At 39.4% G+C, this 25,352-nt stretch overlaps 1 protein-coding gene across 1 annotated transcript in view; it reads left to right on the plus strand.

The window, feature by feature from the left end:
• Positions 1-233: 233 nt before the first annotated feature.
• The window catches only part of LY75 (lymphocyte antigen 75), a 43,574-nt gene continuing 18,455 nt past the window's right edge, over positions 234-25,352 (plus strand). The window contains exons 1-21 of the mRNA XM_058028101.1: positions 234-327; positions 2,480-2,854; positions 3,740-3,913; positions 4,164-4,328; positions 4,898-5,008; positions 6,684-6,824; positions 8,028-8,216; positions 8,873-9,030; positions 9,851-9,961; positions 11,203-11,291; positions 11,625-11,797; positions 11,973-12,169; positions 13,468-13,610; positions 18,998-19,079; positions 19,641-19,712; positions 21,092-21,215; positions 22,029-22,064; positions 22,331-22,506; positions 23,088-23,152; positions 23,987-24,063; positions 25,165-25,301. Of these exons, the coding sequence (XP_057884084.1) occupies positions 234-327; positions 2,480-2,854; positions 3,740-3,913; positions 4,164-4,328; positions 4,898-5,008; positions 6,684-6,824; positions 8,028-8,216; positions 8,873-9,030; positions 9,851-9,961; positions 11,203-11,291; positions 11,625-11,797; positions 11,973-12,169; positions 13,468-13,610; positions 18,998-19,079; positions 19,641-19,712; positions 21,092-21,215; positions 22,029-22,064; positions 22,331-22,506; positions 23,088-23,152; positions 23,987-24,063; positions 25,165-25,301 (2,889 nt within the window). The remainder of the gene's footprint in view (positions 328-2,479; positions 2,855-3,739; positions 3,914-4,163; positions 4,329-4,897; positions 5,009-6,683; positions 6,825-8,027; positions 8,217-8,872; positions 9,031-9,850; positions 9,962-11,202; positions 11,292-11,624; positions 11,798-11,972; positions 12,170-13,467; positions 13,611-18,997; positions 19,080-19,640; positions 19,713-21,091; positions 21,216-22,028; positions 22,065-22,330; positions 22,507-23,087; positions 23,153-23,986; positions 24,064-25,164; positions 25,302-25,352) is intronic.

The raw sequence follows: 25,352 nt of genomic DNA on the forward strand, positions 1-25,352 counted from the left end.
TTATTTTTTCTTATTTTTCCGCCTTTTCCCTCCACAGTCCCCCTCACGCTGTCGCTCGCGGCTCCGCAGCCCCGCTCGGGCCGGGCCAGCCCCGCCTCGCCCCAACCCCGGGGGCCGCTTTCCTCCTGGCAACAAGTGACGCGCGGGGGGCGGCCAATGGGCGGCGCCGGTGGCGCGGCGCTGGGGCACGGCGAGCCCGGCAGCCCCGCGCAGCCTGCGCGCCGCGGGGCACGATGGCGGGCGCCGGGCGCTGCGTGCGCTCCTGCGGCCTCGCCCTCACGCTCGCCTGGCTGCTGCTGTGCTGCGCGGCCCGCCGCCACCCCGCAGGTAAGCCGGGGCCGAGCGGGAGGCGGGTGCGCCGCGGGAGCCGAGGGTCCTTGAGCGCCCCGACGGGCGCCTGGGCGGGTCGGGGGGCGGCGTGACGGGCCTTCCGCCCCGGCGGCTCCTTCGGGCGCCGCGCTCGGTGGCAAAGTCCGACTGCGGTGGAAACAACCTGGGAAACTTAGAAGGAGAAGCGAAGAAGGCAGGAAAAAGTCCCGGACCGCCCTCTCGGACCGTGCGCTTGGCCTGGGGTGTCGCGAAAGCCGGCGGCGGCCGCGGCTGCCACGTTCCCGGTGCCCACGGGGCCGGGCCGCGGCCTTTGGCCTGACAGCTCGGGGCCAGCGGTGCCCGAGCCCCGGCAGGTCCCGGCAGCGCGCCCCGCCGGCGCTGCTGTCCGCCGCTGTGTGCGCAGCGAGGCAGAAAAGGGAGCTCGCCTTTCCCGGCAGGAAGCAGGTGGAAAAGTTTCACGTTGAGCAAATTCTCGTAAGGCACAGCCGCTAGCCTAGTCAGAGCTTCTGGGAAACAAGCTGAGCCCTTCGCTAAGTTGCGCCTCACATATTTTTTTTATATCCGTGATAGTAACAGGCTCAGGTTGGTAGCTGAAGATGTCACTAAAACTTCATGGCCAGAGCACTGAACTGGAGTAATTATTAATAAATTGCTGCCAGAGAGATTTGGTGAGACAGTATCAGCGGTTTTCCCAGGGAAATTTTAAAAAGCGATTTTCCACTTGGCATCAGCATGAGGGTTGCGGAGGAAGAAGTGAAAGAAGATGTGAGAAGAGGCTAAAAAGTTGTTAAATGAAATAAAAAGAGGAAGAAAGTCATAAGGGAAGAATAAAAATCAAAAGCAGGTAAAGCGCAGGGTTAAAGGATACCACGAAGGCAGGTTTGGTTGTTAAAATGTCTTAGTTAGTAGGATGAAAGGGACAGTTGGTGTTGGTGTGCTCTTTAAAAGATTTCACTTTAGTAGGTGGGTGACTTACAGAGGCTTCTTTACAGTGTGATCAGCTAGGTACTATTTAAATACTTTTTGGCACTTACACAGTGGAAAATTCATGGGTACACTGGGAAGTAGTGGTAAAATTCACTGCGTTAACATCACTGAATATTTTCCTCCCTGTTCTGCCAAACCTATTAGGAAGTCATAACAGAAAAACGCAGTAGGAATGTGATTGACAGTGCATTACTATTAAATCAAAATACTACTCAGCAGATTCCTTATTTAAGCAGCAGAATAATAGCCCTGTGGGTCTGGTACAGCTAGGGTCCATTTCAGCCTGATTAGTGAAAGTTCTGTACTGTGGAGCCATCTTTATTGTGGCATAGAAATAGTTTTAGGGCATTTTTTCATGACATTTTTTCTACTGCTGCCTGTAAGAAGTGTTCTTGTACTGACAGAGGTGTTAGCTTTTCTTAGTAGGGTGATCCATATACTTTTTAAATGGTACACTGTGCTTTATCAACTTTAATTTTTCTCTTTAATCACAAGCTCCGCCAGAACTGAAAATGAAACTCATCACAACTGAAAATGAAACTAGGGTCCCTATATAATTTTTAAAATTATACTCCTAATCTCTTGTGTGCTGTCTTTGGTGGGATACTCCTCCTAAAACTTTCTCCTCAAAGAAATGCTATTTAACTTAGTAGTACTGCAGCTGCACCCACAAACTGGTTCATATGTAAACCTCTCATGTTGTGTATCATATAGGATACACAGTTTATAAAAAAAATGTTTAGTAAGTTAATATTATTGTTAATTATATTTTATGGTGTCTGTTGTGTGTGTTACTGTGTTCACAGATAGGCATGAAGACAAGATTCTTTACCCAGTAAGCTTGCAAATTAATCAGGGGCTGATGCAATCAATATATGTTAAATATAGAGGAAGAATTCTTGTTACTAGAATTGGACTTAGAAGTCTCATTTGTCTGTCCTCATTTTATAAAGACTTGGAAAAAGGTCTTTTTCCAAAGAAGTTAAGACTCACTAAAGAGCAGGAAAATTCACTGTGCCTTCTACAAAAGAGGGGGTTTTACATACCAACAGCATTTGTGGTACTTCTCTGAAAGCATTGCTCAGAATGTGATTACCCTTTTAAAAATGAGCTTCCTGTGAAAATGATACTGAATCATAGCCATACGTTTGTTCTTACACAGGCAATGATGCTTTTACCATTCGCCATGAGAAACAGAACAAGTGCATGCAGGTTCAAAACTCGCTGATAGTCATAGGTGACTGCAGGGACACGAGTGAAGCTTTATGGAAATGGGTGTCCCAGAATCGCCTCTTCCACCTGGGCTCCAAGCAGTGCCTGGGACTTGATATATTCACCAAATCAGTGTCTCGCCTGAAAATGGTGGATTGTAACTCAGAATTGATGCTGTGGTGGCGATGTGTTGATGGTTCCATCGTTGGTGCATCTCAGTACAAAGTAACTATCATGAATAACTATGTGACTGCAAGCATAAATGCAACAGACCAGTGGAAAAGCAACAGTTCCTCCAGTGATATATGTCGGTATCCCTACCATGGTAAGTAAGTTTGCACTTTGAAGTTTTTTTTTTTATTTGTTAAGGGCTTTTTGAGTATGTCTGAGCCAATAAGTTCTTAAAATTAGCTATGTGAAAAGATTGATCAGTAAAGCAGTAGAAAGTTGTGCTGTAGAGAGAAACTTCAAAGGTTTTTAATAAAAAATAACAGCACAACTGCAGAAATTTTGGTACTGAGTGGCTTTCTTAGCAGGTTTAAATCCCCCCTGCCCCATGTTTCAGTGCACACCTATTTAATTATTAAATACCAACCACCTTCTATCAGAACTGACACTGCCCTCCTCACCATGATGGGAATTTTCCTGTTAGCAGGGTTTGAAGATGTTTTCTTTGCTGGTAGGCTACACAGTCAAATTCAGAGCATGCTGCCAGCTGACAGCCTGCTGGGCTGTGAGCTTTGGTATGGTAGTGTGTGCACTTGCCATGGAAGCCAGTCTTGTCTGAAGCCTCATGCTGCCTGGAAGAAGTGGTGAAAATGTGCTTTGCCTTTTTCCCTCTCCTGTATGTGTTGATTGTTAAAAGTCCTTGTTTGGTAGGACTCTGCAAAGCACCTGGATTTCAACAGGACAATGAATTATCTCTATCTTACCAGGATGGGGGAGACAAGTTTCTGCTGTTTCTCAGAAGAAAATGTACAGAAAAATATTTCTCAATGTAGTTTTTCAGTTCTGGCATTGCTGGATATTATCTGTAACAAGAAGATATGGTATTTTAAGACCACAAGTGTGATTTGCATGCATTTAGGTTAACTGTGTCTGTACAAGAAGTAACACTGATTTGCTGTATTTTCCATGTCTAGCAAGGGGAATGTATTTACTTCTTTATTATATATATATATATATATATTTAATTATTCTTTTTCTGCAGAGGTTTATACCAAAGATGGCAACTCTTATGGTAGACCCTGTGAGTTCCCCTTTCTGTATAACAAGGTTTGGCATCATGACTGCATCCAGGATGAAACTCACACGGGCGGGAAATGGTGCGCCACTTCTGAAGATTATTCTCGAGATGGAAAATGGGGAATCTGCTTACAGCCAGGCACGTTGGGCTTCTAAACAGACATCCTAAAAGCATTTTGTCACTTTGATGTACAGCTCCACCCTTGTGTGGCTGTTAAGCTGTGTAAAAGCTTTTCTGTTGCCGCGTTGGCTTAAACTGCAAGTATTAGTGATGACCAATATAAAAACCAATAGACCCTATATATTATATTCAAAACCTTTTCTTTTGAAACTTTTGTAATGTTTCTGTATAGCTGTAGTTACAAGTACCTTCTGCTTCTTTTAAACAGAGGATGGTTGTCATGATAGCTGGGAACATGATCCAGGGTCTGAAAATTGCTACCAGTTTAATACACAGTCTGCTCTTTCTTGGAAGGAAGCTTATATTTCATGTCAAAGGCAAGGAGGAGATTTACTTAGCATCCAAAATGCATCTGAATTAAGTTACATACAAGGTAGGTGTAATTATTCACATATGAATACTGGGAAATCTTTATAAAGTGGAGGCAGCACTTTAGTTTCTGTCCTAAATCTCCGGGGCAAAAGTTGATTGTACTTCAAATATTTTGGCTTTCATTTGTGTAGCAAAATTAAGGTACTAATCTCATTTTAGGGAGTTATTTAAATTTGTTTGTATGATTTCCTTATAGCAGTTAGGTGTTGTTTATATTGTTAATGAGGAATATCCCCAAAATCTTAAATACAGGCCAGAGTGGCAGTTGTTGTTTTAGCAACATGTTACTCTCTTGCTATGAAATTGTCCTCCCTGATGTTCAGTCTTGACATGGAGAAATTACCCAAGTGCCTTTGGGACTATGAAACCAAAGGAGAAACACCTGAAGACACTGGGAGGGAAGGCTTGAGTGGCTTAATTCCTCCTAAGTTCAAGAAAGTTTGCATGCCCAATTATATTAGCAATCTTTCTTTCCTGAAATGCATGCCATTTCAGAATGCATTTTCAATTTAGAGACCAATAAAGGATGAGCATTTTATGCTAATTGTTTTCTTAAAAAAATATCTCTAGGCAAGGATGACATTGCTGAGGTCTTCTGGATTGGCTTAAATCAACTGGATGTTTCTGGTGGTTGGCAGTGGTCAGATCACAAGCCTTTGAATTTTCTCAACTGGCATCCAGGTACTGATATTTCTGATGGTATTGACAATATTCTCAACAGTAACTAGTATTACCTTTTTTTTCCATCTCATTCCACTTTCAGAAGCATCTTTTCCTCCTAGCCAGCAAATCTTTTTGTTCTCATTTTATATTTACAGCTGATTAGGTTAATAAATCTCTAAAAAAGGTAAAACTTAAATAGTATTTTTGAAGTCCATTTTAGTAAAGTACCCACAGCTTTCCTAGCTGCTAAATTTCTCCTCTCACTGTCAGAATGACACTGATTTCCCTCAGATATTCTGATGAATATCTGAGGGAATATGATTTGTGTTCATGCAAGGGCTGATGTTACTTAGAAGCTTAACTTGGGTTTTTAAACTTCAAGGTTGCCTAAATGTCAAGGTGAAGATGAAAGGAGTAAAAAACCCTTGAAAAACCTTTTTTAATTACTCCAGAGGTGCTGGTAAGATTAGTGAGACTATTTGGAATTTCCAGGATGAATTTGTAATGTTCTCACAAATATTTTTTGAATCTATGTGTATTTGAGAATCCCAGAGTCTTAGTCAGGAATATTGAAGCTAATGTTGTGCTGTCATTCAAGCTGAATTTGAGCTTTTTTTAAGTGGAATTCTCTTTTTTCCTGTAGTTTCTAAAGCAGTGCTGCAACTGGAATTCTGTGAAAAGTTGAGAAGTGGTTTCTGTTACTTCTTTGGTTACTTGGCTAAGAAATTTCTGTGGGATTTTCCAAATGCAATCTGTCTTTTGGAAAGGTTAAGAACTTTACTGCTTGTACTGTTGACTGAACCTTCTTCTGGAGCTGTGACCACACTGGGTGACTGTAATGCAGAGCTAGAGGCCAGACTATCCTGAGATACAGTGGCATAATTTGGTCTGCAGTCATGGCAGACATATTCATGTCTACTCTCTTGTGAAAGTATTTACTGGTTCCTTATAGGAATTTTGATACCTGCAAGTTGAGCCCATTACTTTTTCCTTTCCCTTTACTGCTCTGAAAAGACCCTGTCCCTCTATTCTCTTTCATGGAGAACTGAGATTTACCCTGAGCCTTTTTCCTGTGAGCCTGAACTAACTCAGTACAGGAGGAGCTCTGTGTAGGTCACAGCTTGGGTTTGCCTTGAGGCTCAAAGAAAAAGAAAATCAAAAAGTTCCATTGGAAAGGGCTCCAAGGGAAGCTGAAGACTGAAAAAAGAGTTATTCTCTGTGCTGTTTCAAATCTGGGGCCTTGTCTAAGGTTTCTGTTATGGTAAAGGTTATGGTTAGCATTGAGAGAAAGTGCAGAACTGTGTTTGGAGTGGGGGTGGAATGGGACTGCCAAAGGAAACTGAGGGCTGTGAAAATGGCTCTCCCCTGAGATATTTCTAGTCTGGGAAAGTGCTCAGCCAAGGGTTTCTTGTATTGTAAATAGAACATTCCTCCTGATTCTATGATTAAACATTGGAAAAGAAGTCAAGATTCCTTGATTCTGAAACCTTCTGTCTCAGAAAAGACATTCTGTGTGACCTGTGCTAGGACAGCTGCCTTCAGTTGATGCAAATTATGTTCTTCAAATAAATACAAGGAGCCATACTATCCAGAGTCTTATTCTTGTATTGAACACCAGTAGTGAAAAGAAGCAGTCACTGCCTTACTGTGTGATAACTTGTGCTGTTATGTTTTTATTTGTTCCTGTCTATAGATGTGCAGAGTTCATCCCCACTGGATGGGATGAGTTGTGTGGTGATGAATGCTGCTTCAGGGCAGTGGCAGAGTTACCACTGTGGGGCTCAGCTTCCATATGCTTGCAAGAAGTCACTCAATGAAGTTTCAAGTGTTCCAGGTAGGACAGTTTGCATTTTTGAGTTTTGTATGTTAATGCAAGTATAATGTTCACTTATGGAATCATTCTTTTCCCTCCCAAGCCTTTTCAGGCATCTCTGCCAAAACATTTTCACAACAGCTTTGGTTTTTTAGCAGAGCAGAAGCAAACTCTGTTTCTTCAGTGTCAAGATGATGCATCACAAACAGTTTTCATTTTTTGCAGCTTTCTCATTCACACATAAAGCATTTTGCAGCAGTCCTGCCCTTTTCATCACATTTTTCTCCATGGCTTGTGCCTTCTTTCATGTATTTCTGGGAGTCTGGAACTGGCAGTTGCATCCCAAACCTTTCCACCTTTGCTTTAAGCCCATTTCTCTTGCTCTTGGTGTGTATTGACATAAAGTGGGACTTACCTGGGTCTTGGATCAAACTCTGTTAAATTCAAATAGAAGCAGTCAGGTAACCTTACTGTCCTCTGAAACCAGGCCAAGCACTGAAAATCAGAGTGCAAGAGTTGGTAGTTTGCTCAGTGTGTAATCTTTACTGACCCCGAACAGCTCTTACAAGATAATAATTCCTTTATCTCACCCAACACACACATACAGAGGCCTTCAGTGTTTACAATGACGTGTAACTGCTTCCATGCTTTTGGCCATTTATCTACACCTGAATGTCCAACCCTTCCCATGGCCATGACCTCTTCTATGCATGACTTGGCCTTACCCAGTTCCCAGGGCTCTTCTGCAAAAACTTTTAGTGAAACGTAATTGTCTTTGAATGACTCTTGAATATCTTGAGAAGAAAAAAAAATTTAAAACTAGGCATTTGTTGAGTTGTGTGTTTCTTTCCTGCAATGAATCAACTTGATTTGTCTTCAGTTGCTTTTGAAATCTTGCTTACAATTACTTTTGAACCTTTCACTTACACTAAGACCAGTTTAATGTAATGCATTCTTGCCTTTTGCTTCCATTCCCACTAACTTCTTTCTCCTTCACCCTACTTCATGGCCCCAAAAAAATATTATGAGTTCTCCTAATGCTGCATTGAAGTCTATTTGTTTGGCTAAGCTGTGACCCTTTCTTTCATGAGCCCTGAAGGGATATGAACACATTCTGATTGCTGCCTTCTGGCTATTTTCAAGGGGCTGCTGACTTTAAAGCCAACCCTTTGCACTAGGCATTGTAAAACAAAAGCCTCTAATTCCACTTCTCTTCATTATTAGAGTTTTGGAGACACTTGGACACTCGGTGTGATCCAGGCTGGCTCCCCCACGATGGCTTTTGCTACATGCTGATAAACAACCAGGCACCTTGGAGTTCAGCAGAGGAATTGTGCAAAGCAAATAAGAGTAACCTCATCAGCATTCACTCATTAGCAGATGTTGAACTGGTTGTTACAAAGCTTCATAATGGTGAGTTGGGGTAGTTGTAAAGGTCAAGCACCAAGTGCTGCACACCATAAATTACAAACTGCTTTCCATGTTCTAGCATACAGTTGTCATAACCTCTAGCTTTTAAATGTGGGTGTTAAAGCTGAGCTTGTACCCAGACTAGTGTTGAATGTTGCTGTGCAGATCCAGGCCCCCTGTGTTAGGACTTGTTCTGGTTCAGTCTATTAATTTATTTATTTACTGGGCTAACCTGCTTCTAGTTTTGTAATACTTTGTGCTTAATTTGCTCATTCAAAGAGAATAGTAGATGGTCAATATTTTGACTGCTGAGTCACTGCACTAATAAATAGTACCAATAGTGTTTGATGTTATGTCTTTGCATACACTCTAAATTTGGTTGAGGGTATTTTGCTTTTTTGCTTTCTTGTGTGTTCGTTTGTTTGTGGTTAGGTTTCTTTCCTGTTTGTTCCTTCTCTGTTAAGCTTACTCATGGTCATGTGAGTATAAGTTAAGAAACAAGATAACAAACATATGGTCTCTTCTCACTGTAAGAAAAATGGTATCACTATACTGCTGCACAGTATGATAAAAAATTAATTTTGCTAATAACCCATTGCTTTCCTGTTAGTTTGAATATTATATTGAAACAAAAATGTTGTCCTAATTTTAAATTACAGATGTTGAAGAGGAAATTTGGATGGGTCTCAAGAATGACGATGTGCCAACCTTGTTCAAGTGGTCAGATGACTCGCCTGTGGTTTTCACCTACTGGGATCAGAATGAACCAAGAGTTCCCTTTAACAGCACTCCTAACTGCGTGTCGTATTCAGGCAAGGTAGGAATACAGTGCTGAGTTTGGTTTTTAGTTGGTATTTTTTCATTGTAGTAGAGGGAACATTGGTGTGTGTGAAAGTCAAGGAGGAGGAGAAAGCAGCTAGCTGATCTTATTTCTGGAATAATCGTTAAAATACATTTTTCTACAAGCAAATTTCTTAGAATTATTTAGCTGGAACTTCATAGCTGCAAAGAATGGAAGAAATGACTCCTAGCTCTGAGACTAATGCATTGTTGGCCAGACTGTATTTTGGGTTACTGTATTTGTGCATGTCTCTGGCAGAAAGGTGGGAAGGAAGAGATATCTGTGTTCAGTCATCTCCCAGAGCAGTTTGGGTCACCCAGTCTGAGGATGGAATGTTCTAAAAAGGGTGTTGGTGAAGAAAGGAGGTCACTAAGAGTGGGAAGCAGGCTGTATCCTATCCTGCAGATTCATTAGAAAAGTGGAGCATGCATTTGCCTGCTGTGTCAGCAGCCTGGCACTGGAGTTTGTGCTCAGCTCCTCTGAGCTGTCTCTGAGCTACTTCTACCTTACACTGAGCACACCTCCTGCACCCATTCCCTTCCTGAACTAAGAGAGTTTGCACCACCCTGACCTTTTCTTTCCTTTCTGGCTGTGATCCAGAATCCTCCCATCTGCATGTGTGTCAGCTTTCTCTCTCCCTTCCAAACATGTACCTGTGCATATAATCCAGGGCATCCCACCCAATATCTCTACTGGAGGCATTTTGGCTTTCTCGCAATGGAAACAGCCCCTGAAAACACAGAAATTCAAAGATTGTTAGAATTTAAAATATTTCTTTTTCCTTGCATTCTTACAGCTGGGACAGTGGAGGGTCAAATCCTGTGAAGAAAAATTGAAATATGTTTGCAAGAAAAATGGAGAGATTTTGAATGAAACAAAATCAGATGAAAGTTGTTCATTGGAAGAGGTAATAGGAAGCCTCTATTTCTTTTATTGTCATTTAGCTCTGAAACTTGCTTGAAATCACTTACTTCCTCTACTTCCATTTCTTTGTCGTCTATTCAGTAAAGTCTGTGAAACATTTTATCTGAAAAAGGACATTTATATAGCATAAACCAAATTTCACATTCTTCTAAGCAGGCTCAGGATGTATTATCAGTTTGTTTATTGATGAAAGTATTATGAGTTTGGACCCAGGAGAGGTTGTGTTTTATTTATTTATTTATTTTAAAGAATTTGGTTTTATTAGAAATGTTATTGATAACACCATTTGTTCTGTTGTTTTTGCTCAAGTTATGTTTTAAAATTTAGAATAAGCATGTGCAACATAAAGATATGCAGAGATTGTTAACTGAGATTGTTTTCTTGCACTTCACTGGCTCTCATTTTTGTTCTATGACTTGAATTAAGGTGGGGGCTTTTTTGGTTTTTTTGTTTGGTTTTTTACAGTATGACATCTTATTGCTTAAATAAAGCTCTTGTCTTTTGAGCTAGCTTGGGATGGTATTGCTAGCTATTTCAGAGTTACTTGGTTCAGTTTTGTGTGGCATATTGCTTGCAACAGGAAAGATGTTTACTCCTTATCTTTCTTTCTACATGACCTTTTTACTCTGTCTTTTCAGAGACTTCCAGCACATAGAGTTACAGCTTTCTGTGCTATTCAGACACCAGTGGCATTGCTAGACTAGAAAAGAGTTAACACATTAATGGTTCTTGAAATTTCAGTGTAAATATGGGAAGAAATGTTTGAGCAATAGAGAAATTTTGTAAGTTCACACATTTTCAGTATCAAGTATTTTTCTCAGAAGTAAAGAGATACTGGTGTATGCCTTCCTAGTATTCTTGTGTTTGAATCCTGGCGTTGGTGGAACAGCATGAAAACTCCTATTGTTTTGAATAGGACTGGGCTGTTGCCCTTGTGTTTTTTTGTAAATGCAATAGTGGTCAGAAGACTCTGCCCAGGCAAGCTAAAACAGTGGTGTATTTTATTCCTGTGGCTGCATTATTTTTTACAACTGTGAATCTGAGAGTTGATGATAGTGGACCTTGTGTGCAACACAGTGCATTTCTTTCTTGTATATGCTCTTTCTTGTATATGCTGTGCCAGCTTGTGGGCACCAGCCACTGTTGGCAATGATTTATTTTCTCCTGTAGGTAATGCCTAAATTAGGTTGTTTTGTATAAATGTGGGTTTTGTTCTCTAACCAGGGATGGGAGAGACATGGAAACTACTGTTACAAGATTGATAAAATGGAAGTTTCATTTGGAGCCCAGTGCAATCTTACAGTGATGAACAGGTAAAGCGCATTTGTAATTTATGAGCAAGTTTAAATCACAATCCTGGAGATAAAATCAGAGATTAAAACTGTTTTATGATAATTAATGGTTTATAAAGAAAAAGCAGAAAGATAATTGCTTTTGCCAAGAACTAGAAATGTGTAACAATGGTAAACCTACAATGTGAAATCTTCCTGGAAGTATGAGAATTCCCAGCTTGCTGACCCCATGTTGAATATGGGACTTCCTGGATGACTGCTTGAACTGACTCATGTAATGTCCCTGATTTTTAAATTATCTCAGTAGTTTGTTATCTTTAAAATATTGACTCTGATTAATCTGTGAATTTTCAGATTTGAACAAGAATTTATTAACAGTCTAATTAGAAAGCACACAAAAGTTGAAGAAAAATACTTCTGGACCGGTTTGCAGGATATCAGCCAGTCAGGAATATATTCCTGGGGTACAGTGAATGGAGAAACACCTGAAGCTGTGGCATACACTAACTGGAATTCCATGCAACCAGGTACATTTGAAAACTAAAAACACATAAAAATACTGTCCTTTTCTATTGAGCAAGCACTGGAGTACCATGTTACAGAACTCCAAGCATGCAATAAAGTAGTAATTCACAATTATGTCGGGTTTTTTTGGAAACCAGCCAATGGTTTTAAATGTGGTTTTGGTGGCTCTAATTTTAGAGTTTTCGGGAGGATGTGTGGCCATGTCCAGTGGAAATTCTCTTGGAAAGTGGGAAACTAAGGATTGTAAAACCACTAAAGCATTTTCTGTCTGCAAAAAATATATTGGGAAGCCCAAGGAGCCAGAAGTGCTCCCAAAGCCAACCGATCCCTGTCCCCCTGGGTGGCATAATGGATCCGGCCTTGCCTGCTACAAGGTAAAACGTTATTCCTGTTTGATGTTAATTGCTGATTACTGTCTTGGAGGAAGTGAGTGATCAGACATTTTGTGGGCATAGCAGCTCTTGAGGGCATTTTCAAGGTGCTCTCACCAGGAGAGGGAATTGGTGTTGATTCAGATTGACTGCCTGTAGATACTGCCCTGCATCATCCTCTGCCATTCCTGGGAGGTGCATTGTGCCTCTTCTGTGGGCAGCTGACTGGGGAACAGCACTGGCCCTGTACTGCTGCCCTCAGGCATGCACAGACACCTGGTTAGGGAAGGAAAGCATTTTGCATCACCTTCCCTTGCCCTTTTCCTTTCTGTACTCCAAGAGTATAGATGGGAGAGGTAGGATTTTCTCTTGTTTGAATATGAATATATAAAAACATTCAGCCTCAGTTGTATTTTGCTGTTTTGAGGTGACCAGTGGAAGCAAGCAGCTGTGCTGTTTAGCTGGAATGGCTTAAATAAAATTTTATTTAGAAATGCAGGGTTTTTCCTTCTATTAAAAATTAAATCAAGTTAAAACTGAGGCAGTTCATTGGATTCATTATTTTTTGACTCAGTGTCTGCAATGAACTGTTTCTTGTAAACAGCTCATACAGCAAAGTGGGGAAACCCAGCTTGAATAACAAGGGTGTGGGCAAGCACCCTGAAGGGATAGGTCTGTGCTGCTGTGCAGCATAGCTGTCCCATAGCTGATGGACATGACAGCTGGCCCTGGCACATTCTCCACAACTGCTGTTGACCAAATGCAGCATGTCTGTGCAGAGATCCAGCTGATGGGAATTGTCTTGGACTGAAACCAAGGGGATCAAGTGGATGTGTTAGCTGAGGTGTATGAGCCAAACTTGCACCTCAGATGCATACAGGTTTCCAAAGGGTGTGCCAAAGAACTTTCTTCATGCACAGCACTTAAGTGAGACTAGTTTAAGTGAGCATTAGGCTTTGTAGTTCACCATAAATTTGAAAGAACAACATCCCTTAAAACTTATAACTTGACTTGCAGTTATGGAATGAGCTGGCTGGTGGTTTCTAAAATTTTTCTGGTAAAGAAAAGCAGAGAAAGTCTGTCATGTGGAATATGTTGTGTTTGAAACAAATTTTGTCAGCTAAACTTCAGAGTCTGGCTGCTGTCAAGCAAACTGAAAGAAAAAATGTTAAAAAGTCAAGTTCTTTCCCTATGGAAATACCAGTTATTGGCTCTCAGGTGGCCATATTTTAGTAGAACAGGAGTGTTTTAAAAATACTGCCTTGTGTCATTTTCTGCTCTGACATTTGGCTGTTGTGAAGTTCTTCCATAGTGAAAGAGTGCTGCGAACCAGGACCTGGGAAGAGGCAGAAAGGTTCTGTGAAGCCCTTGGAGGCCATCTGCCTAGTTTTAGCCACTCAGAAGAAATTAAGGCACTTCATTCTATCCTGAGGAAAATTATCAGGTAACAAACTAGCCATGTTCTGAAGTTTTGATTCTGCAGTGGATCGCAAATGCTGCTGACCACAAATGGCAAATACGAGACAGTGTGTGCCACCTGCATTTCCCACAGAACACTTTGATGTGGCATTTGAACTCCCTTGCTGGGAAATGTCACAGGAGTACAGCTTGGGCCGATATTTCACAGTGCTAGAGGCAGCACAGGAAGAGTAACTGTAATGGAAAATGCTCAAAGCTCAAATCTAAGTCTGTTGTTACAATAAATTATTCCTTCTCTGTGTTGAATTTTGACACACCTAGATAGTAAATGTACCTACTCTTTGCTGGTACATGCTTTAGAGTTGAGTTATTATTTCAGTTTTTCAAATACATCTCATTTTTATTCATGAAATGCTTCCTGAATAAACTGGGTGCTAACTTTTGAAAATGTGAATAATGTAGTGTCCAGCAATCTGGTTGGCACAGATCCTATTTGGCATAGCTACACTGACACTATATGGGCATTAGATGGGTGTGCTGACTGTTCTGGTCTCAACAGATTAAATGCTAAATAATTTATGAGTTTATAGCTTTATTTTTAATCAAATGAACTGTCACTGCAAAGCTTTATTAGGCATTGGTGTGTTGTCAGATCCTTGTGTAATATGGTTTTTTTGATTGACAGTCTGTTTTTTTCAGAATTTTTTACCTTCTAAAACTCAAATGCTGCCAGTTATTTGATGTAAATTTTTTCATCAACAAACTAAATCAGGATTATTGCAGAAGCTGCCAGCATACAGCAGTGATTAAATTTTTAGACCTGATGACTGAAGTGGTGCCTTCTTGAGAAACCAGTGAACTTTTTTTAGAAGTGCACAAGTCATGAAGATTACTCAGTGTTTATGTTAATAAGAGACAAAACCAAACTTGTATGCTCTATATATAGATAGCTTGGCTTATGTAAAAGCCACTTGTGATTCCTTTGCTAAACTGGCTGAAGTCCCACAATAAAAATCAGTGCACAAATGATTTCTAGCTGCAGACCTGATTAGATGGTTTTGCAGTTAAGAATTTAGTTTTAGTGCACCTAATCTACAATGAAATGTGAATAGAGAAGTCACATTTTCTTTTCCTATAAGTACTTGGAGCTGCTTTTCAGCTTGAAGACTGTCTGAGGTATTAATTACATTTTCTGTTAGGAGTTTAAAGGTGGAGACTTCTGTCTTTCCGGGAGGTCAGTTGACACAAAATGCTCCTGCATTTCCCATAGTTCAGAAATTTCAAACTTAGTCTGAAAGCTGATAAGTCCCAGTGTTTCAATATTATTCCAGCAGAACTTAAAATGAGGGGCAATATATTGAGTCTGGTATAAATTGACTCTGCAGTTAATGTTGCAGTAACTGCTCATATCAAATATAACTGAAAACACAATATTTTCTTCTGGGCTAACCCCTTTCTGAGCACTACAGAACATTCTGAACTGAAATACAACATAGTTAATATTGCCTGAGGTATTTTAAATAATGTTTGTTTAGATAACATGATGAATTGTTGAAGATAGTTATGCTTTTAAATTACTCAGAGGTGTTGATTACATAAAATATTTTGGAGGTCAGGTGTCAAGGGTAGTTAATATAAAAATCAAGCTCATTTGAGATAGGAAACCATGTGAATTATTTCACCAAGAGCAAATACTTTAGCTAACTGGGAGAAATCACGCTAAGGTGATATTAGATATGATTAGCTGCTGGAGTGTGCTGGCATGCAGTTTGTTCATACTCTCTGTATCTATTCAGTGCAAACTCCAACCTAAAGCATTCATTCAGTGCATTCATTTCAGTGTGGGGAAGGAGCCACACCTCGACTCTCTTGGTTTCAGGTTTTTTCCCCTTGCACAGTTCTCTGGTGACTCATTGAGAGTTGTTTGTTTTTAAATGTTAGCAGGAGTCATTTTGGTTCACCAGGAAAAGGGCAGCTTGCCTAGTCCATTCTGTTCTTTACTCAGATTCCACCTTAGAGTCAAATAAGAGCCAGAATCACTCCAGCCAAGTCAGACTATTGCCATTGGAAAGGAAAATAAAATTTGCCTGCCAGCCTTCCCCTCTCTGGAAGAAGTAGGATAACCTCTTTTGGCTTTAAGGGATGTGATACAGACAGAACAGATCCAGTTCAGCTACTTCCATTCTTTTTGGACTGTGTGAGCATTCTGCATCTTATGGCTGGTAGCAATGCTGGACACAGGAGGAGAAGCAGCTTGGACTGGTTAGAAGCGACATTTCAGCAAGGATGCCTTACTGGAAAGAAATCTAGGTTGCCTTTTATATGAACAGCTCTGCTGCTGTAATTTATTTGGGTCTAGAAAGCCTCACAAACACTTGAGTTTGAAAGAAAAAAATCACCTTAACAGAATGGCCAAAACAGCAATAAAGCTGAGATGCAAGCTGTAGTAATTGCATTAATTCAACTTCTCTTTTCTTCCACTCAAAAGCAGGTAATTAGCAGGATGTGATTTAACTAGTGCAGTAGCCTGTTACAGCAGGGATAACAAGGTGACCCAATGGGCTTCATGCAGAGTTTTAGGCCAGCACTGCCTTAAATTGCACCACTAAGGAGTTGGCCCAGATGTATACTTTGCCTCTTGTCAAGAACTAGGTTGACCTACAAGCCCTAAAAACTTCACTCTTAATCTTGTGTTGAAGCTGTTATAAAGGACAGAGAAAATAATTTTCTATTTTGGTATTTAGAATATGATCAGAAAAATTACAGGTGTTTAGTCACTTTACAATCTGAACTGTATTTATTCACTCCTGCAGTATTTGACTTTTATGAATGTTTAGCTCTGTGTAAAGAAAAAACAGCAGTATTCTACAGGGAATGCTAAAGATTTAGGGTCTTTCAGTGTCAGTGTGGAGTCCATAGTAAAGCACAAATTGCATGTATGTTTTAGTTTAAAACTCAGGATACTTTAGGTTTTTAGAGACAGTTCCAGGAGTGTAGCTCAAAGAATACTCTGCCACTGAAAAATCCATTTTGATATCAGTCCGCAGGATGAATTTTAATGCTTTGCAATGAGCAGACAGATACTTGAAGCACAAGCAAATTCCTTGATGTAAGCTTAATTGCAATAGAGAGTCTTAATTTATCTTTGTCTTACATAGTTGGTAGAATTCTTTCCTATGATGAGATGACAGTATAATTTCAGAGGGTTATCAGAAGGCTTTACTGAAGCTTAAAAGTACTGTCAAGTGTAGTGTAGCAATTACTAAATTACTCATGGTCATGTCTGAACAATTCCAAAAGAAGCGAAAGAGATACATTAAAGTGTAAGAGCCCAGTCAGCTGAAAACATGTTCTGTTTGCAGGCTAGTGATTGTAAATTGGGAGATAAGCTGGAGAAATTCTTGACCTGGAACCTTTCTTGTTTTTAATTTATTTATTGTATAATAGCCAAATATAAATTGAAAGAGTTTGAAAAATTGCTCTAGAGCCTCAGGTAATTACTGCAAATTGTTTCAAAATGAGTGTCTCAAATTTTCTTTTTAGTAGATATTCCTATGTGGTGATTAACTGCTTAAACTGTGCTAAGTCTGTAGGTGACATTTAGGACAGGATCTCTGCTTCTTAGTTGGAGGAACAGCCACAGAAGAATGAACTCCTAAAGGCAAATAGCCAAAAGTCACTTAGCTGTTTGACAGCTGTGGACATTTGGCTCACAGTTTTCCACTGCAGTGGTTTGGGGCATTTAAGCTCTTTAAAGCTCCTTAGTTGTATCATTGAAAGACTAAAGATTGATCAATATGATAAAATCACACTAGAATGATCATACTGTCTCACCAGTGTCAGAAAACTATTACTGGAGTTGAGAATAAAGAACAAAAAAAAATAGATCTGTTGATGGCTGGTACTTTCTTCCTAAAGGAAACTTTACCAAGTAAAGTACTGTTGCCCTTCTTGGGTTTCACATACTGAGCTCACAAACCCTGGGTTAAGCTGTTTCGGTAATAAAGTAATTTTCATAAACTTTCCAAATTCTGGCTTCAAATCACAAAGTTTGTCAGTGCTACTTTCTGGGGAGCCTTTTACGAACTCTGACCTCTGCTGGTCAAATGTCTCTGTCCAGTTTTGAGCTTAAATTTATTTTTGAGTTGTGGTTCCCTCAGACGTGGTGTTCTTTTTGCTCAAATCACTCCTCTTCTTGCAGGTCTAGTCTCCTAAAATATATTACAAAGAATAATTGTATCCTTTCCCTGTCTTTCTTTGGGAAGACTATACAAGAAAATCCTTAATCCTTGTTAATAGCCTAAGCTCCTAATTTCCTCAAATGTTCTGTGTTCCTTCTTTGTATTTGGTGCATCCTGATGGGATGTTGCTCCTGATACAGTTCTGCAGGAGCCCTGCAGTTTGGCATCAATGCTTTATTGTCAGACCATCTTGGTGAGGGTGCCTTTTCCACAGCTCTTTTGCAATAGGGTTTGGTGTAGTCTGTGATTTCAGAAGAAACTCATGATCTTTCTCCCCTCTGCTGCTTCCAGCTGATACAGTCATTCAGAGCAGTGTCTATTGACTTTACTGGGCAGGGTATTAGATTGGAGTGAGTTATCATAAAGTTCAGTTTATGAGCCCTGCACACTATTTAATCTTTGAGAATTTGCAGTACAAAACTAACCTTGCAGTTGGACTAGCACCTTTATCTTTGTTACAGCATCTTTAGATTCATAAGCAAAATATTATTGTAAAGGTTCTTACTACAGATTTGAGTATTTACGTTGTAAACCTGTTTTTTTCAGGTAATTTTGTATCTTTGACCATAACTGAAGTCTTAGATTTAAGTGTCTGCTGCTTTTGGAAAATGAGGAAGTAAAATCTAGGAAAAAACCCAGTTCTGACAGGACTAAAATTTCTACTGCCACTGGTTGATGCAGCCATTGAAGTCAGTGGTGTTAGGTGCTGATTTATGTCTGCACCTCATTTGCGAGGGTTCATAATTGAAATAGGTGCCCATGTTTAGTATGTTTATACCACTTACAGAGTTCAGGAAAATAGGCCAGCTCTTGGAGTAGAAGCTTTTGTGTGATTTGAGGAAGAGTGAATTTGAGCTGATGGTATTTAGGAGATAGCCCAAGGTGTACAAGAGAAAGGGAACCAAACTATATAAACACCCTGTGTGTGATTCTGGAAGAGACCATTATATCAAGTGACAACAGATGAAGTGGTGATGCAGCCCACAAAAAGTTAGTTTTCTTCTGTACAGAAGAGGTCCCAGCCCTTGTGTCTATTTTCTCTTTGACTTGCTACAACTAAAACCTTGGTTTTGCTGCTTGTTCCTAAATAATGCCATGCCATAGGTCAGTCTTCCTATTAAATGAGCTGAACCATATGCTTGGCATAAGATTGTATCTTGTTTATTTACAGCAATGACAGATGGGTCTGGATTGGAATGAATAAGAGGAGTCCTGATTCTTTGGGAACCTGGCAATGGAGTGATAACAAACCAGTAAGTTAACTTTTAATCAGGAAGTGTCACATACTGATTTGTTTCAACTAGGACTGCATTGAAAGTAAATTGATAAATATCTTAATTAAAATTTGTCAAGTCTTTCAACAGATTAATAATTCAGAAGAAGGTTGTGTCATGCAAGCAGATTTCCAATTAAAAACGTATCTTAACAAGGCTAACCTGATTTCCATCTCCATTATATTAAAGTAATTTCACAGAAATGTAGTATGTAGTAAACATCCAAGAGATGGTGGAGAAAACAAGGTGTCTTCATACCACAACCGAAGGAAGGGTTTATCAGCTCATTTCCTAGTTGTCAGACTTTTCCAAAAGTATCTTCCTCGCTGTAATTGCTTTATTTGTCTGAAATTGTGAGTTCTTCCTCCTCCCCTCCAAAAAACAGACATGGAGACTCAAAACTGAAGGACTAACTGCCATTCAACACATACTTTAATAGTAATAAACATAATGGGACCCCAGGTTTGAAAGGTTATCTCTTGGGATTGCCGCAGCAGAGTGTCAGATGCTGATTCTTTCACCCTGTCGCTCATCCTGTAGGTAACCAGTGTTGTTATGCCACTCGACTTTCTGGAAGATGAGTATGATACAAGAGACTGTGCTGCATTAAAGGTTAGTTTCAGGGTTTTTAGTAATGTGTGTTTTTACTTGGAAGTACTTGGAAAAAAAAAATTTCCTGTTGTAAACTGAATTTAGGTTTAGATGTTTTCTAAGGATAGTGAAAAAGCTGTAGTGTTCCTTTTATCAATCTACACCTATTACAAACTTTCCCTTAATTAAGTATTTTTATGAGATGAGTGCTATGCTAATGATAACCTTTCATAGGACTTCTTTTGTATCTTTTTAACTACAAACTGTTTTAGTAACAATGCTATTCTGTATTGCATAGTGACATACTATGGATCTCTTGTATATTACATATAATTCTTAAGGATGTGTCATGGAGTCGAAAAGAAAAAAGCACAGAGAGCCCTACCAGTAACTTTAAAAAAATCTATACTAGCTTTTCTGAACTGCAGATTAAGAAAAATATAATAAAGCCTGAAGGGGAATGCAGTAGCCAGGACAGAGCATGTGTTTGTGTTTATTGTGTGTATTTCCTTGTTTACTTGTGAAATAGACTGTATGTTCTCTGTTGGTTTCTAATTTCAAATGTCAGACCTCAGCTTGATTCCTGATTAAGCTCTTCAACACTTAATTTAGTCTTGATGGCATGAGTTTTAAAATAGCCTTTTATTTTTCTGAAGTATCATCTGACTTTTTGCAGTACCTACCATCCCTTTTAACCTAAATAGAACCACCTCTGCTTTTAGGATTTACTGGGGGAAAGGATAATTGCATCCCTTTCCTTCTGTGCACAGCCATTGCCCTCATTTGCTTTTCCTGTGTTCATGACCCCAGACTGGGAACCTGGTCAGCATTGAGCTCCTAAAATTTTAGACCTAGGAGAGCACTTTGAAGGGAATGCTGTGAACATAGTAACTTTCCTCTCCTGCCTGCTAGTTATAGACATGCCATTTCAGTAAATGTTAAAGAATTCTCTTTACTGGAGACACCAGCAGGAGTGAAGTCAGTTCTTCAAGCTTGATTGTAAGAAATAATTTTAAATAAGAATGATTGTTTCTGTGCCAGTTCTTTTCAACAGAAATGAGATTCATTTCAGGGGAACAAGTTGCAATAGATAATTTAATAATAAGCATCTATGAGAAACTGGGCACTACAAAAACCCTAAGAAACATTAGTTCTAGAAAAACCACCTGTTTGTGTGTAGATGACCTTAAGCCCTTTATGTAATTACTTCACAGCATTAGCTAACATGAAGAGTTATAGTTGAAGTTATAGCTGCTCTTTTATTTGCAAAATAAATTGTGTGACTAACAACACAGTAAAATACACTGACTTTGCCAAAGGACCTTTTTATTACAGTTTAATTTTAAATTTCAAAGGCCTATGCTATCCTAACTCAGTTCTCTGTTTCTATTTATATGCAGACCTCACAGTTTTCACGGAGATCGTTTTGGAGATTTTACTTCCATGAAGCCAGAGACCTTGAATTTTACTTCAGGCCTTTTGATTGTGAAGCTAAGCTTGAATGGGTCTGCCAGATAACAAAAGGTAAACTGCAGTTGCATCCATCTGTTCATATAAGGAGTTTAATACAATGAGTTGTAATTATTGCCCTATAGTAGAAACTTTGCAAACAGCATTTTGTTGTTTCCTCTCTGAACTGCTAAAGAGGACAGTACATTAAATGTCTCACTGATGTCACATACAAACAGATGTACACTTAGAAACTGACCCTGAGGAGAATGCAGTATCACTGCTCATGTATTCTTTCTAGTCCCATGAAGTAAGAAGTGGTTTCTTGTGTGATGATATAAGCCACTGAGTTGCAGCATTTGTGGACTCGACTTAACGGTTCTTAGTGATATTTTTAACTAAATCACCACAAGTATTTTGGGTGTACAGTTTGCGTCAACCTTAGGTCAACTAGCCCTCTTCTTGTAGAACAGGTGTACTAGCTCCTTATTGTAGTGAGGAGTGGGAATACAAAAGAGTAGCATGGCATATCTGCACAGATCCAGGTTTTTTCATGCAGTATGTAATCCAGTAGACTTTTACATTTGGGTTGTTGATTAAAAGGTGTATTGGGATGAAACTTTCTTGTTGGGGTGAGATTCTGGTGGAAATACTACTTTGATGCTTGAGAGATGAAAGAACCACAGATATGCAAGATGGAGGTATGCAGTACTCCCATTAATTTTATATTGGCTAATTTTAAACTATTAAGCCCGTGTATGATTTCATTCTCCTTTTTTTTCATCATGAATGCTGAGAAGTATGAGTACTAACAATCACTTCTATTATTGGTGGCTATAGTGTTGTTAGAAAGGGAATTCAGTGACTTTTCTTTTTTCTTCTGAACAGGTAGCACTCCAAAGACACCAGAGTGGTACATACCAGGTAATTTGACTTCTTTTGTATTTTTCCACTATGTTATAGGGTTGTTTGTACTCAGTATCTTTTATTAGGTTTGTTACATTGCTACTGCAATGCCTGTTTCATTCCAGAAAAGATTATAACTGATGGAATTTGGTTTTGAGAGAGTTCAAAATGCAGAGCATTGACTCTTTCCAGTGTCAAATTGAGATTCCCTAATAAATTCAGAAAAAGAAAATATTTGTATTTCAGAATTCATTTCTTACTCATGTGATATTTCTTCTGTGTAGATGAAATTGGAATTCATGGACCCCCGCTTGTTGTTGATGGAGCAGAGCTGTGGTTTGTACCAGATAAAAACCTGAGCTACCAGGAAGCTATTTCCTACTGTCAAAAAAATGATAGTGATTTAGCCTCTGTAGAGTCTTACCCAAAACTCAGGACAATACTATCTCAAATAGAAAAGGTAAGGGGGTGTAATCTGTTTTCACAGTTACTTTCCCTTGCAGGGAAATTTACTTGCCAAGTTTTCCAATATAAGAAAATGTTAATCCTAGTTTCTTTATTTTTCTTGTTGGTCTGAATGGTTTTCAATTGTACTTAAAAGGAAAAGATGGGATAAAAGAGAATTATTTTAATGGCAGTCTGGTAAAAGAATTTTTAAATTTAAAAGTAGGTTTAACAACACTAAAAAAACACAAAGCTCTCTGAATGGGGAAGAAGTGTCATAGCAGGCCCACCATGCAAGCATCCCATGGTGTGCAAATATTTCACTAACAATTGTGCTAGGTCTTAATTTTGTGCACAGGACAACATACAGTTTTTCACCTGGTGAGAGGATTTAATTAGAAATTCTGGATGGTCTGATATGGAAGGGGTTTGTGTTGTTCATGGCATAAAGGTACATTCTTGTAAGGCATCTGAGAAAAACATGTCAAGTTTCGGTACCTCTGTGACTAATTTTGTCACATTGTTCTATGTTTGGTAGAGTCAGGAGCTCTTTCTATGTGGGTTGTAAAATACTGGGTTTTTTCTTTCCTTCCACAGTTATCAAACAGCGAACAGAAGTGGTGGCTGAAGTTTATTGATTATGGCTACAGCTATCATTCACCGTATGTAGAATAATTATGAGTTGCTTTATTGTAAGCTTTATTTTGTGCTTTTTAGGAATTGTTAACTAGAGTAGTTAATTCATAGGAATTTTATTGTAACTGAGTTAGTCTTCCATTTCTTATGTGTGTTATCAGAACCTCTAAATTTTGGGCTGTTGGGCTTAGGTATCTTAGTCTTGTTGTGTGAATCCTTGAAATGTGTGATCCTAGTAGCTAATATATTCCCTTGATCTTTGAAATGCTTTTATTGGGGTTTTGGGCAAACTTCTGTGTTCTGTTAACATTTGGAGAACTGACCAGAAAAAAGTGCCCAGTCTGTTGATTCTGAGGATTGAGGAATACCCAAGAACAGGGAATAGGAAATTGGTTTAAGACATCACTCTTCTAGTTAGGTAATGCCAAAGTGTTGGAGGACTTTAGTATAGCCTTGTAGAACTGGGATGACTCACAGCAACTCTTGCATCATTCCCTTCTGGCTGCAGGGAAGATTCATGGGCTTCTTACAAGGAAAGTCCTTCACTTTCCAGAATACTATAGCAATGCACTATTGTGAAAAGGAAACGAGAGCTAGTTCCTATTCCCTTCACTTGTCCTGGCAATGTGCTGTGATTGCAGCATGGTGATAAATAACGTCATTCTGCGCATCTCAACACAGTTAATTTGGGCACGCACATAACTGCTGAACCTACCACATATTTATTTCTTGCCTATTTTGTGTAGGGCATCTAGAAACAGTTAATAGCCAAATTTTTGTTTGCACTGACACTGTCGCTATCAGAGTTTGTCTGTGAAGATCACATTGCATTGGAGATTAACTGAAATATTTATATCCAGTTTACAGTTATTTCCACGCTTCCATGATAGATTACTGAGAGATTGCTGGTATATTTCCAGAAAGAACTGGTATAGAGGTAAGGTTGCTTTTATTTTTCACCCTCTGCTATTGTTGTATTATTTGAAAAGAAGAAAAGTAGTAATTACTGTTCTACCCAAACTCTTCTATTAAATGCAGATCGATACCAAAATAGGAGTGAATGGCTTCTTCATGATTATCTGATTGACTGTTGAATCATTTATTACTTCCTCATGGTAGAACCATGGTAATATTTCTTAATGGCCAGAAGGAAACCTGAATTCAAATGACATTTTATTTATGATAGCTTGTCACTCTTTTTGCAACATAAATTAATTAGGTGAAATCTGGTTTTGGTGGCTACCTTTTTGTGTTCATGCTACATATTCTGAGGTCTGGAGTTTGTCTGAGAGCTGTCAATTAGAGAGGTTAACTCTGTACTGCCAACCGTGTACAAATCTGGAGACACAAATTCCATTAACTGTTGGAGTCATATTGTAAGGGATAGACAAAGTAATGAAAAAGCCTCCTGGTGGTACTTGAAGTGTATTGCTTCCTTTCCTCAACACATTTATGTTGAGGAAAATGTATAACCTCTAGAGAACAAGAAGCTCCTCCTGTCTTCTACCATTTCCATTTAAAGCCTGTTTCCCCCATTATTCAGTTGGTTGCTGCTGAACTGTTTTCATCTCTGTTAGCTAAAAATTGCTCTAGACCAGGAAGTCAGTCCATTTATGACTGCAGGAGTCATGTAAAGCAGTGCAGGCCAGATGCTCTCCATGTAGACATTAAAGGATTCCTTTTGGCTTTTTTTGACAATTAGGTGTACCCTCTTTGCCAGAATACAAGGTTAGTCCTCATATGCAAAATCTTTTTTCAATAATATTCTGTTTTCAAGTTCTCTCTGCCTAAACGAACTGGTAATACTGTAAGTAAGGTTGAGACTCTGGATCTTTAGGAATATTGTACTACTGTCTGATATAAATGATTTATGCTTGCCTTCTGCTCTACTGCTATTTTTAATGCTTTCAATTGGACAGTAGTTCACTGTGGTTGCACCAAAAATGGTTTCCCTTCAGTCTGGTCTTTGTCATGTCATAAAGCAGCTGGAGTGTGATGGGCATTACCATAACTGTTTTTTAAACTTCTATTTCTGCAGACTACCCAGTCAATTGTAATGTGAAACTGCCCTTCATCTGTGAAAAGAACAATGCCTCCTTACTAGAGAAACACGATCCCAGTTACCGCCCAGCCCAAGGAGGTTGCCCTAAGGGCTGGCATCAGTTCCGGAATAAGGTACAGAGATAACACAAGTTCATCATCCTTGCCTGTTCTTCACAGTCCAGT

The sequence above is a fragment of the Melospiza georgiana genome, chromosome 7, assembly GCF_028018845.1.
Source record: "Melospiza georgiana isolate bMelGeo1 chromosome 7, bMelGeo1.pri, whole genome shotgun sequence".
NCBI classification, from domain to species: domain Eukaryota; kingdom Metazoa; phylum Chordata; class Aves; order Passeriformes; family Passerellidae; genus Melospiza; species Melospiza georgiana.